The sequence below is a fragment of the Chenopodium album genome, chromosome 6 (genome assembly GCF_948465745.1).
Source record: "Chenopodium album chromosome 6, dcCheAlbu1.1, whole genome shotgun sequence".
In the NCBI taxonomy this organism is placed as follows: domain Eukaryota; kingdom Viridiplantae; phylum Streptophyta; class Magnoliopsida; order Caryophyllales; family Amaranthaceae; genus Chenopodium; species Chenopodium album.
Genome location: NC_137839.1, coordinates 11,310,595 through 11,322,560, shown reverse-complemented (window position 1 = coordinate 11,322,560; position 11,966 = coordinate 11,310,595). Strand labels below are relative to the sequence as shown.

Below are 11,966 nucleotides of genomic sequence, written 5' to 3'. Positions count from 1 at the left end.
TTAAATATTTTTAATTAAAATATTTTGTTTTTACCGTATTTTTTGAATATTTTATTTTTAACGTATCATGTTGTCGTTATATTTATAGTCTTTACTAAATAGATTCTCTGACCATTATACTCATATTATGTAATCCGAAATACTTGTATAATTCTTTCCTTCATTCGATCATTATGTTGCAATAATATTGCCAAACTTTATTATAATAAACGTTCTAACCATTTTCACGACCATCTATTATAATAACTGATTACATCATGAGGAAGAAATATCACTCTATGCTATTAATAAAGGCAATTTCCCAACATATAATCCTAAAACTATTTTAGAAATAACATTGCTATACTTTACTATAATAGTTTATGTAGTTATTTAAAATAAAATACTAAGAATATTTTTTTAATATGGAAACATAAATGTATAATATATAAAAAAAAAATTAAAAAAGGCAGTGAATCATAGAGAGACATTTGTCAGTCTCACATTGAGGCGCTTGTCTTTTAGTATAATACTAGATTAACTCCCGTAAGATGCACGGATATAATAAAAGTATTTATAATTGTGTAAACTTCAATGACATATAGTAAAAATATGTAAAATCGTTGTATTTCATACGATATTATTAACATAAACAAAACTACAAAAATTAAAATAATATAAACAAAAGAAAATTTATGTCTACAATAAAATTTTGCGAACTTTGTAATTAGATGGAGTAATCACATGTATAAAAAGTTGATATTTGTTTTCCTTAAGATTTTGAAAAGGTTTTTTTAAAAAATAAGTATTGAAAAATTAAAAGTCTAATGTACTGTATTAAACTACTTTGCAATTAGTATTTAGACTTTTTTTTTTTACAAAAAACATGAAAAGGGAAAAAAAAAAAGTTTAGGCGGGAAAAAAATGAATAAAAAGCTGACATGTGTACAATTTGAAAAAAGTGATGACGTCAGCGGTTATTACTTTAGTAATATTTATAGATATAAATAGATAGATTTTCACGACCATCTATTATAATAACTGATTACATCATGAGCAAAGAAATATCACTCTATGCTATTAATAAAGGCAATTTCCCAAAATATAATCCTAAAACTATTTTAGAAATAATATTGTTATACAGTATTATAATAGTTTATGTAGTTATTTAAAATAAAATATTAAGGATATTTTTTTAATATGGAAACATAAATGTATAATATATAAAAAAAATTTAAAAAAAGGCAGCGAATCATAGAGAGACATTTGTCAGTCTCACATTGAGGCGCTTGTCTTTTAGTATAATATATAGATAGATAGATTTGTGACATTAATAATGTGTACATACAGCTCCGTATTACCATTGTTCTAATTTAGCTGTCACAATCTTAGTTTAAATCACACTATCAACATAACAATTAATTTTAGATAAAGACAGTATATAATATTGTAATGTAAACCAATAAGAAACAAACAAGTGTTGTGTCAGAATGACAATGGTAACCTATTTTAACAAGTTTGGTGCATGAATTTAAATCACTATATTAATACATAATTTGTCTTAATTTAAACATTACATTTACGCATCATACATAGATTTCTTATAATGAGAAGGATTATATGTGCATAAACTAAATGTGCAAAATTTAAAATAAAAAAAAAATGACTCAAATTTAATGTGCATAAATTTTGTACATAATGTGCATAATATCAGTTTTTCCAGAAAATGGAAAATATTCAGCAGCTCAAAATCAAATTTGCACATTTACTATAAAAAAATATGTTATATATATTATGGTGTTTAGAGAGCCACAAGAAAGGGGTGAGAATCAATCTTAGAATCCCTTAAGATCGAGAGAGTAGCTCTAACCACTTGAGCCATCCCTAACTCGTGGGGAGTTCAATATTGGAAATCATGAAAACAGTAGTATGCATATACAGAAAGAAATTCATAATTGAATAAAGGACTGAAAATAGCAGGAATTACTCAGCTACAGAATTAGTGCTAAAAGCATGATATTTCATAATTTTAACCACAAAATAGAGACTGAATTTGAGATCCCCGACTAAGCTTTTGTTGTCATTAATAGACACTATGATTACCACCCTCTAGCCCCTCCCTCCCAAATAAGGATAGTATCAATAAATCAATGGCTGGACCATAATAACACATGGAGATGAAAATGAAATATGAACTTCAAAGACAATATTGATGTTAAGCACATCAGATGCCTGATGGAGTCTTGCGACACGTCTAGCATTCATAGAATGCAATATATTTTTCGTGAAACAAATCGAGTTGCAATTATGTTGCAGCTGCCCATCATACTATTCAGAGTTTAGGCTAGCACAATGTTGTTCTTTTAAACATTGTGTTCTCTAAGACGGATCAATATTTTATCATTGATGAAATAAAGACTAAGTCAGAAATGAGCAATACATTTCAACCAAGTCCTTGCAAAGAACATCTGAACAAGTTATGTAGCGAAAGAAACAAGGGGAAACTAAAATGTAAAAGTTTTAGAAGGTACAGGATATGTTTTATTTGCGAAGGAAACTCTTGAACCATATAGCGGAATGCTTGGGGTATCGTTTCAGTCCATTGTTGTAGTCGACATAGTTTATGCCAAAACGAACAGTATAACCAGAGCTCCACTCAAAGTTGTCCAACAATGACCAAGCAAAGTATCCTTTCAATCTAACAGCAAACCTGCCAAAGTTTGGAATTTACACCCACAATTATTTGTTATACAAGGAACTAATGCTTTGATTAACAAACAAATTCGGGATTTTCCTTCAAATGATGAAGGAAAAGAATTTGAAGAGTGGGGGGGGGGGGGGGGATTATTATCCAAATTTCAGAAACTGCAAATTTTTGTTCATGATGAGATTTTTGTTTTTTTTTTTTTTTTTTTTCACAGGACGTCCAAGCTGATGATATTTGATATTTTCTACATTTGGAAGCAAACTCATCAATTTCACCTTCATGTTATAGTCAATTTTTTCTCTGATTTAATACTGCCCTTTTAGCTTTTTCAAATGGTGACAGCTGAAACTTCCATGCCATTGTTTAACAAGCCGTTGTTAAGTTTCAGCTCAAATTGTGACAGCTGATAGCCTGATACTTAACAGAGAAATATCAATGATGGGCAAGGATAATTAAATAAATTTGTAAAAGTGGAATGTTTAGACTTAAGTATAACTTATTAAATAGATAAAGAGGTCAAGTGTAACTACAGTAGGAGTTAAATGTATTGCTTTACTCAGAATAATAAATTTTTTTTTTTGCTCAATAGCGTTGCAAGATATGTAAGTACTACAATACTCTGACATGATTGCGGGCACTATAAACATGGGATTATGTCAATAAATTTCATAGATTGTGCAGGAAAGAGATCATAAAAATCATGCATGTGTGAGCACATACAGTTGGTTCATCATTTCTACTAGTGGATAACCATCTAAGGAGAGTTATAAGTAAAGCCTTTCTCATGCAAACAAAACTGAAGGTGAAAGGGGAGGGGGTGGGGGAACCTTAAAATATTGAAAAGTAGACCTTGTAAGAACACGAAGAGATAAGAAACTTCCGAAGAAGCATTAACTTACCTAGTAGCAAGTTGTGCAAAGGCTAGATGATCATGGTAGTAGTGTATCCTCATGCCGTCACTCAAAGCTTCCTTAAGAGACAATCTGGCATCATTTGACTCATCACAGCCTACAAATCACATATATTTTCATATTAATGTTGGTTTATGCAGAAACAAGGCCATCGCAAAAATGTTAAAAAGTTTATTAGGAACAATCAGTAAGAGAAAAATGTCAAGTTGGCTTATTGAAAAATATTATTGCCTATATCTAGCAATGAATCATCCCCTTGCTCATTCCTTAAACCAAATTCACTTGAAAAATAGACTGAGTTAGAAAACACCAAACAAAATATGACTCACCATTTTCTGTGATGTAAATGATTGGATTTCTATATCTTTTCTTTATATGGAGTAGAAGATCAAAAATTCCTCTTGGATAAATATATAGCCAATCTGAAGCAGCCTGCAAAAGAATTTTGAGAAAAAATTGAGATAAAAAAGGCAGCACAAAAAACTTGATCATAAGAAATCTCTGCATATTGCAGAAGGCTTCCTGATATTTTTTGATAGTCATGCACATACCCTTGGACCAATTGGTATTCCGTTACGTTCCGCTGTAGAAAGAAGTTTAAAACATAAGTGAGTTACACTTAGTGGTCTTATGCAAAATCTCAAATAGGAAACAGTTTGATGGACTTACATGTTATATTGATGAGAGAATCAGTATTAAAGTTAGGTTTTCCGTTCCTGAAACTAGGAGCATATGCTGTGTAGCTGCTAGTGTAATAATTTATGCCAATGAAATCAAATGAACCCTTTATCTGGCTAGACTGCTCCCTTGAAAACTTAGGCAATCGACTGCCAACAAGAGAGCGCATCGTATGTGGGTAGTCACCATATGTCATAGGGTCCATGTACCTATCAAAGATGGAACATTCATAGGATTAGAAGCAATACATTGAGTTTGGACTCTTTGGAGTCCATAATAAAAACTCAAGAAACCTCCAGCTTGTAATCAACAATTTCAGACAAAATATCTTAAATCAAGTAGAAACTAGATTTGTAATCTATTCCTCACTAACTTACATACTCACCATCCAAACATAAAGTCAACAGCTCTAAGTGCCGCACTTCGGTCTTGCTTAGCTTGAGAAAAGGGGATGAACCAATTTGAATTCAAAGCAATGCCTATTACACCTTTTTGGGATGCCTGTGGTATGCAAAAGAAGTTACATATAGCTCAGAAATCCTACAATACATGCACTTTATCTGCATCTGATCATATCCATCAATAATCTTAGCATATTAACTTAAATCACGTCTTTTTTCCTATGTTACTTATTGATCAGGCAGCTAATGGAACCAAACATAAGATGAGTAATAAAAAATTCAGCTGAAGTTTAGGGTATAAGATTATCTTGTATATATCCTACCAAATTCAAATTAAAAGGTGTCGTGAATTCGCTATTTTCACTTGTGATTTGAGTGGTATGTAAAGCAAAGGATCACCCAAGTTTTGTCAACAAGGGCTGTGGCAAACTAAGAGACAGACCCAAAAGTAGGGGTGGACACCGGTCCCGGACCGGACCGGAACCGGTTTGGACCTAGACCGGATTGGAAAGAATAAAAACTATATCAACTTATAAGCAAAAAGGAGGCAATGCATATAGTATATAATAGAATGCACATCAGTTTTAGTATTTTTAAAATGTTAAAAGTTCAAATACCAACACTTATACCCATTGGAAAAGTTCAGGATATATGAAGTAAGACCTGATATTTCTGTCTATAAATTTGAACAGCTGCACCATGAGCAAGAATCTGGTAATGCGCAACTTTGTAAGGGTCAGTGGCTAAATCAATATTGCACTTCAGGGGGTTTACTGTAGAACACTGCTTGGACGAAAAGACCCCAGTTGAGTAAATGCCTGTACTATAGGACAATGGCTCATTGAGTGTAATCCAATGCTTCACCTTGTTACCATATTCTCTAAAACAGAGGTCTGCATAGTTCCGAAAATCACCCCTGTCCAGTAAAACAATATGTAACACATCAAATATACATAAAAAGAAAACTATTAGATGCAAAAAGCTGATGAAATGCCCCAAGTCAACGGGATCAAGGTAATAATGTCTTAAAACTGGTAGACAACTTTGAGATTGATTTAACATATTTCGATTATCAAAATTTCCACAATATTATATGTATACCTTTTTTCTTTTTTATTATACGTTTTAGCATTCTATACAAGGATTAACAATTCATTTATATAGTTAATTAACTTAATTTTCTCTCCATTCAAGACTAATCTTAACCAACTACAATTTAATTTTTCCAACATCTATTACTACATACTCAACTCTCATTGAGTTGAACATTGAATTAAAACAAAGCCAACCTTCACTTTCTACTGATATGATTCCAAATTACCAACTACTCAAAAATAACTGAAAAGGGCTAAAATAAGTACTAAAAAATGAAGTATGTGTATGTCTTACAATTAAGCATATTTCCATTATGCTATGAGAAGATCATTTCTAGTAATGAACCAGTGTAACCACTATGACAAAATTTGTAAGATTTCTACAAAGTTAATAACTTACACTATTTGAGGGTTAATAAAACCACCATATTCGTCTTGCAATGACTGAGGAAGATCCCAATGGAAAAGGGTGATGAATGGTTGTATGCCTGCCATTATGTAGCAACAAAATAATCACAATGTCGCATATAATATAACATACGAAGGAGTAACAAAGAGTGACAAAATATTAACCATTCGCCAAAAGTTCATCGATAAGGTTGTGGTAATAGGCTATTCCTTTCTTGTTCACACCCTTGCTTACTTTTCCATCTGAAAATTATCGAAGTATCCAAAGAGAATCAATGTCAGTTTGAGAGATTAAAGAGAAAAGTAGCTCACATTTCACTTATTCTTACAAGGATTTATCAAAAACAAAAAAGTTTTAAGACACAAGTCATAGATCTTTGGACCAAATAATTCGACTTGAATTTTACAAGGATTCGGGTATAGTTGGATCTAGAGCTTAAGTAATCATCAATAAGTGTTCTATAACTTTATCAAGAAAAGTACAGTATGGAGACCAAGTTCTTGGGGCTTATATTTTTATAAAAGACACAACATGGTGGCAGAAATGTAACAAACAAGTGCAGATAAAGTCCATCAAAAGCTTGCCTTTACCTTTTATACAGACTGAAATGTTTTGATACTAACATAGCTAGATTGTTTCAAAACAACAGTTTGGGTATCATCCATCCCTAATTTCAACCATTTACAGCAATGACAGCTTAAACTCCGCTCAAATGTACAAGTTAATGCTTTCTACATGTATAAATCTAGCAGAGAGATGACATACAAGGCAATAATCTGGGCCACGAAATTGAAAACCTGTAAGCATCTAGTCCCATTTCCTTTAAGATCTTCACATCTTCCTACAAAATGACAATTAAGATAAACATTTTCAAACAACGTTACTTTCTTGGAGTCTAAAGAGAGGACGAGAAGGTTGGACAAGAATCCAGCCATCCATTCCAATTTGAGATAATACTCCTGAAAAACTAGTGCATCTATTGATTCTATGAATTGTAACTACTCCCACCATTACAAAATAACGACTACAATTTAACTTTTTACATTTGCCAATATATATTTTGAAAACATTATTGATATGAATACAACAAGATCCCATGTGATTTTTTTTACATATAAAATCATAAAAACGATGGTCAAAGTAGAGTTTGAGTGATGTTAAAATTCAAACCATAACCATTACTCTTTTTTTTTTTGAAACAAAGGTAGAGAAAATTAAGTTTTACAAAGAACCCAATATTCTGTGTACATGCAAAAGTTAGCTACCATCATTTTTTTCAAATTCAATCTTTTATTTTTTTATTTTTTTCCCGGGGAATCTATCTATGGTAGTCATACTAATTACTAATACACATGAATTCTGCATTTCAACAAAAACAAAAACAAAAAATTAAAAAATTAAAAAAAAAAATTAAATAACCACATTAAAATTGTGATCATACGAGTAGTTTGCAAGCAAGGGATCCACACCTTATAACGATGGTATGAATCAACTGCCACATCCCCATTCTTTCCGTCAGCTATTTTTCCTGCATATATTATCACCAATAACCTTAAACAAACCTTCAATGTACATTATACATTACTTGAATAGAGTCCAATCGAATCTCATCTACATCACTGTTCTTTATGAGTCCTCGTATTTATCATACATATATGATATACACAAATAATCTAAATTTTGGTTACCATCCGAGAACATAAAAAAATAATTGATATTAAAAAAAAAAGTTGAAAAAAAAAAAAAAAAAAAAAAAAAAAAAAAACCAACCAGGAAATTTGTGGGTAAATGTATCCCATGTACTAGGCCCTTTTCCATCTTCTTTAGCTGCTCCTTCATACTGCACAAAAAACACACTAAATCATAAATTTACATTTCTACAAATAGAAACATAAATCATTTAAACCAATAAAAAAAAATTAATTAAAACCCCATTTCAAAATGTTTTAAAAAAAAATTTATATCTTTAATTTTCATTTCCAAGTATGAAAATGAAGAACCTATTATAATAACACATACTTAAACAATTTTAAACATTAATTAACAACATTATATTGAAAATAAAACAAGATATTGGGAAAAAAAAAAAAGTGGGGTAATCAATAACCTGGTAAGCAGAAGAAGCTGAGCCAAATAGAAAAGCTGGAGGAAAAGTGGTACGATTAAGGATGCTAATCCCGTAATTAACACCATTAATACCAATGTTGGCGTAATTACTAGTTGTAGCAACATCACCAAAGCTTGAGCTTACAAATGTGAACACAGCTAAGAAAAGAGCTAGAATTTGAAACTCCTTCATTTAATTTTTTTTAATTTTTTTTTTTAGTTTTTGTGTAAGAGAGAATATTTTGAGTTATAGAGATTTGTGTTTGGCGGTTTTGACGAGAGAGTTTTGGGTACTTTCTCTTTTGACGGTGTGTAATTGTGTTTGTGTGAGACAACTATCTTTTTTGTGTAATAGGGTATGCACAATATTGGAATGAATCTATAATGACTTGTGTTCATTTTTGGCGTAGGTGATGTAAGATATATTCAAGACTATAAGAAAATGGATAAAGAACAAAAAAAAAATTAGATGATGTGTTGTGGCGGAATTTAGTAAACAATAGTTGGTGTGACCAGAATGTTAAATTTATTTGCGGATTCTTCTCCAAGGTTAACACAATGCTTATATTAGATGTATGCAATGACTAGTTAATGTTTTGAGTCATACACACTTACTAAAATTAGAAACAATGAAACTTAAAAAGAATTGTAAGAGTGTATCAAAAAATAAGGATATTTTATTTTGTAGAACATCACTAATTGTTATTGTTTCCTTATTTGTGAGTGAAGACTATAATAACTTTAATAAGACAAAAGTGCACTCATTGAGCATTGTTATGAAGTATAATCCAATTAAAACTATGAGAGATGCTACACATAAACCTTGGTTTATGTGGGGGTAAACATAAACTTCCAATGAGAGGTTGACATGTCATTGCTAGCCAAAAAAAAAAAAAAAAAAAAAAGAGGGATAGGAGGGGAAATTATTTGGGTTTAGACCCCTAAATGCAAGGTTGGGCGGGAGAAAAAAGTTAAGCGCCAATAAACTATATTTAATGCATGCTAATTTCAATATTGTGTTACTCCGCACTAAACAATTACTAATAAATAGAATTTGTTACTAGAAATAATAATGTCCTAGTTTAGAGTAATTAATGATGAGAGAGATTTTTAAAAAAAAAATTGAATAATATAACATTTGGTAATGTTTCTTAAATTACAAATAAAAAAATTATTACAAATACACCAATGAAATTCTTTTTTAATGCTCTTTCTAAAGAAATCCATATCAATATATTTTCGAAAAAGTTAAATAGTTGGATAATTTTAACCTTCTATAGTTTTGTATTCTACCTTTATTTTTTTTACTCCTGATACTAGTAAACCTCGTTTTGTTATGCAAAATAGATATAATCTATCTATCTATATATTATACTAAAAGACAAGCGCCTCAATGTGAGGATGACAAATGTCACTCTCTCATTGACTTATCTTATGTATAAAATAAATCTATATAATTACTGTGTACATATTTAAGCATAGTTATTTTTGTTAAACTTCAAACAATAAAAGCAAGTTTCTATACATGCATAAGATTTTCATGATTTCCTAACATAAATATTGATTTAATTTTTTATAATAAATATATACTTTCCAATACTACAAATAATCCATAAAATCTTTCCAATCTTTATTTATAGTTAAGTTAAAGAATAATAACTAATTTGAAGCAATATGATTAAAGTGGCATAATTAAGGAAACAAATATTTCGTATTTTGAAAGGCTAATATTGTTTTTTTTTTATGAAAATTAAATAAAATCGATAATATTTAGTTTGACGTCAATTATGAAATCAATACAAACATTTAAAAAAAATCAGATGTACAATAAAATATTGTGCACCTATTATAAAAGCTACCCTGTAATGAATGAAAGTTATTTATGCTTTATTGATAAAAGTTACCCAAAATATCAGATGTACAATAAAATATTGTGCACCTATTATAAAAGCTACCATGTAATGAATGAAAGTTATTTATGATTTATTGATAAAAGTTACCCAAAATAATGTAAAAGTTTTTGATACAAAAGTTTTTAGTGTAAAAATTACTTTTATCGTTTGTTGTACTCCTTGACAAATACTGAATGTTGAGCCGAAATGTTGTCTTGGAAAAAAATACATAATCTTGAACATAAATTTAATTTTAATCGGCCTTTCATTTTCTATACAATGTCTTTTACAATGACCTTTTGTTTTTCTTGCATAAAAAAAAAATAAAAAACTGAACCAATAACCAATCTACACAAGAGGAATAAAAGTTAAATTGAATTAGACATTTGACGGAAAAGGGATAGATATAAAATATATTATAACTATTACTCATGTTTTAAATTGTAATATTCGTATTAACAATGCAATTACTTATAATTTTTTTTAGAAAAACTAACATTTTGATTTAAAAATCGTGCATTGCTCATGTACTATACTAGATATACAACAATCATGTGCAATAATTTATGTTGTTTTATACATAATAATACTTTTAACTATAATAGTATGTGTATATAATATAATATTTTTATAATATAAAAAAGTATACGTATATAATATAATATTTTATAACATGTGTCCTCCATACCAAGTGTAGTCCCAATCACCACTACACCAATTGGTTGTTGGTGTAGTGGTGATTGAGACTACACTTGGTAGGGAGGACCAGTGTGCTCCCCTGCAACAACAATCGGAAGGGGAGTGGAACCTAATAACCTAGAACTGATCCTCAAATCTAGATTAGCCCAAAGGGTGAACCGGATAGAACACCCAAAACTCAATTTATATATGACGGGAATTAACTTATCCTTTATCTATCTTATACAAAACTCCAAAGTCTATTTTTTTTTCAAAATATGATAATAACATTTGTAAATTTTTGTTAATATGAAAGATATAAACCTATCAAAATGTATATATAGTTAAATTGTTTAATAACTTATATCGAATGCGTAGTTTTATTAAAATGATTTACATGTAATCATTAAATGTGTTGGATGTTGTGTAGCTATGCAATGTCCAAAACTTTAGTTGAGCGACTTTGATTTAGTGATTGTACGATAAAAAGATATTGACTTCGATCTTGAAACCTAATAGTCTAATAAATTCTAAATAGAAAAATTAAAACAAAAGGAAATGAAAATAGTAAATGGCTTTAAATATTGAAATAAACATAACCTTTTAAATCAATTTAGCGAATTCAAGAGACAATTTTAAGGCATTTAAAATTAAATGGGGGAAAATATATGTAAAAAGAACATTTTTAGATATATAAATGTTCATGCACTATTATAAGAGTTTTGTTAACCTTTTTATAATTAAGCTAGGGATAAATCTTAGTAATATATACTCCGTATATTTTATTTATATAAAATTATTAGTATCCATACCTATATACGAAGTATTTGTGTCGTATACTATATTTAATCAGCTGTTGGTTATATATATATATATGACTATTATATAATATATAGTTTTTGGCACAATGCTTAACTTAGGAAAATATATGTTCTTGTAGGTCAAATATAAGGTTATTATTGTGTCTATAGATTTAATGAGTGCGACGGGTAAATAAAACATGTATATATTAGATTGATTGTAGCTACTGATGCGGATGGTATGATAAGAAAATTTTAGTTTTTTTCTCAACGGGAGATATAAATAAATTAGTCCACTTCTTATATAGCTA

The 11,966-nt window shown here is 29.6% G+C and overlaps 1 protein-coding gene across 1 annotated transcript; it reads right to left on the bottom strand.

The window, feature by feature from the left end:
• Positions 1-2,139: 2,139 nt before the first annotated feature.
• On the bottom strand, positions 2,140-8,590 carry LOC145635854 (beta-glucosidase 24-like). Its single transcript, XM_081687224.1, has 13 exons — positions 8,287-8,590; positions 7,950-8,019; positions 7,649-7,707; positions 6,945-7,020; positions 6,344-6,421; positions 6,171-6,258; positions 5,340-5,592; positions 4,661-4,776; positions 4,267-4,484; positions 4,149-4,180; positions 3,927-4,029; positions 3,586-3,694; positions 2,140-2,689 (listed from the first exon to the last, which is right to left on the bottom strand). The coding sequence occupies exons 1-13, from the start codon at positions 8,476-8,478 to the stop codon at positions 2,521-2,523; spliced, it is 1,563 nt and encodes a 520-aa protein (XP_081543350.1). The 5' UTR covers positions 8,479-8,590; the 3' UTR covers positions 2,140-2,520.
• Between the last annotated feature and the right edge of the window lie 3,376 nt (positions 8,591-11,966).

Excerpts from the sequence above, each read along its gene's own strand:
- LOC145635854 (XM_081687224.1), bottom strand. The coding sequence starts at position 8,478 with ATGAAGGAGTTTCAAATTCTAGCTCTTTTCTTAGCTGTGTTCACATTT. Across the intron at positions 7,708-7,949 it reads ATTTACCCACAAATTTCCTG|GAAAAATAGCTGACGGAAAG; the intron begins GTTGGTTTTTTT and ends TAATATATGCAG. Across the intron at positions 4,030-4,148 it reads GAATACCAATTGGTCCAAGG|GCTGCTTCAGATTGGCTATA; the intron begins GTATGTGCATGA and ends ATTCTTTTGCAG.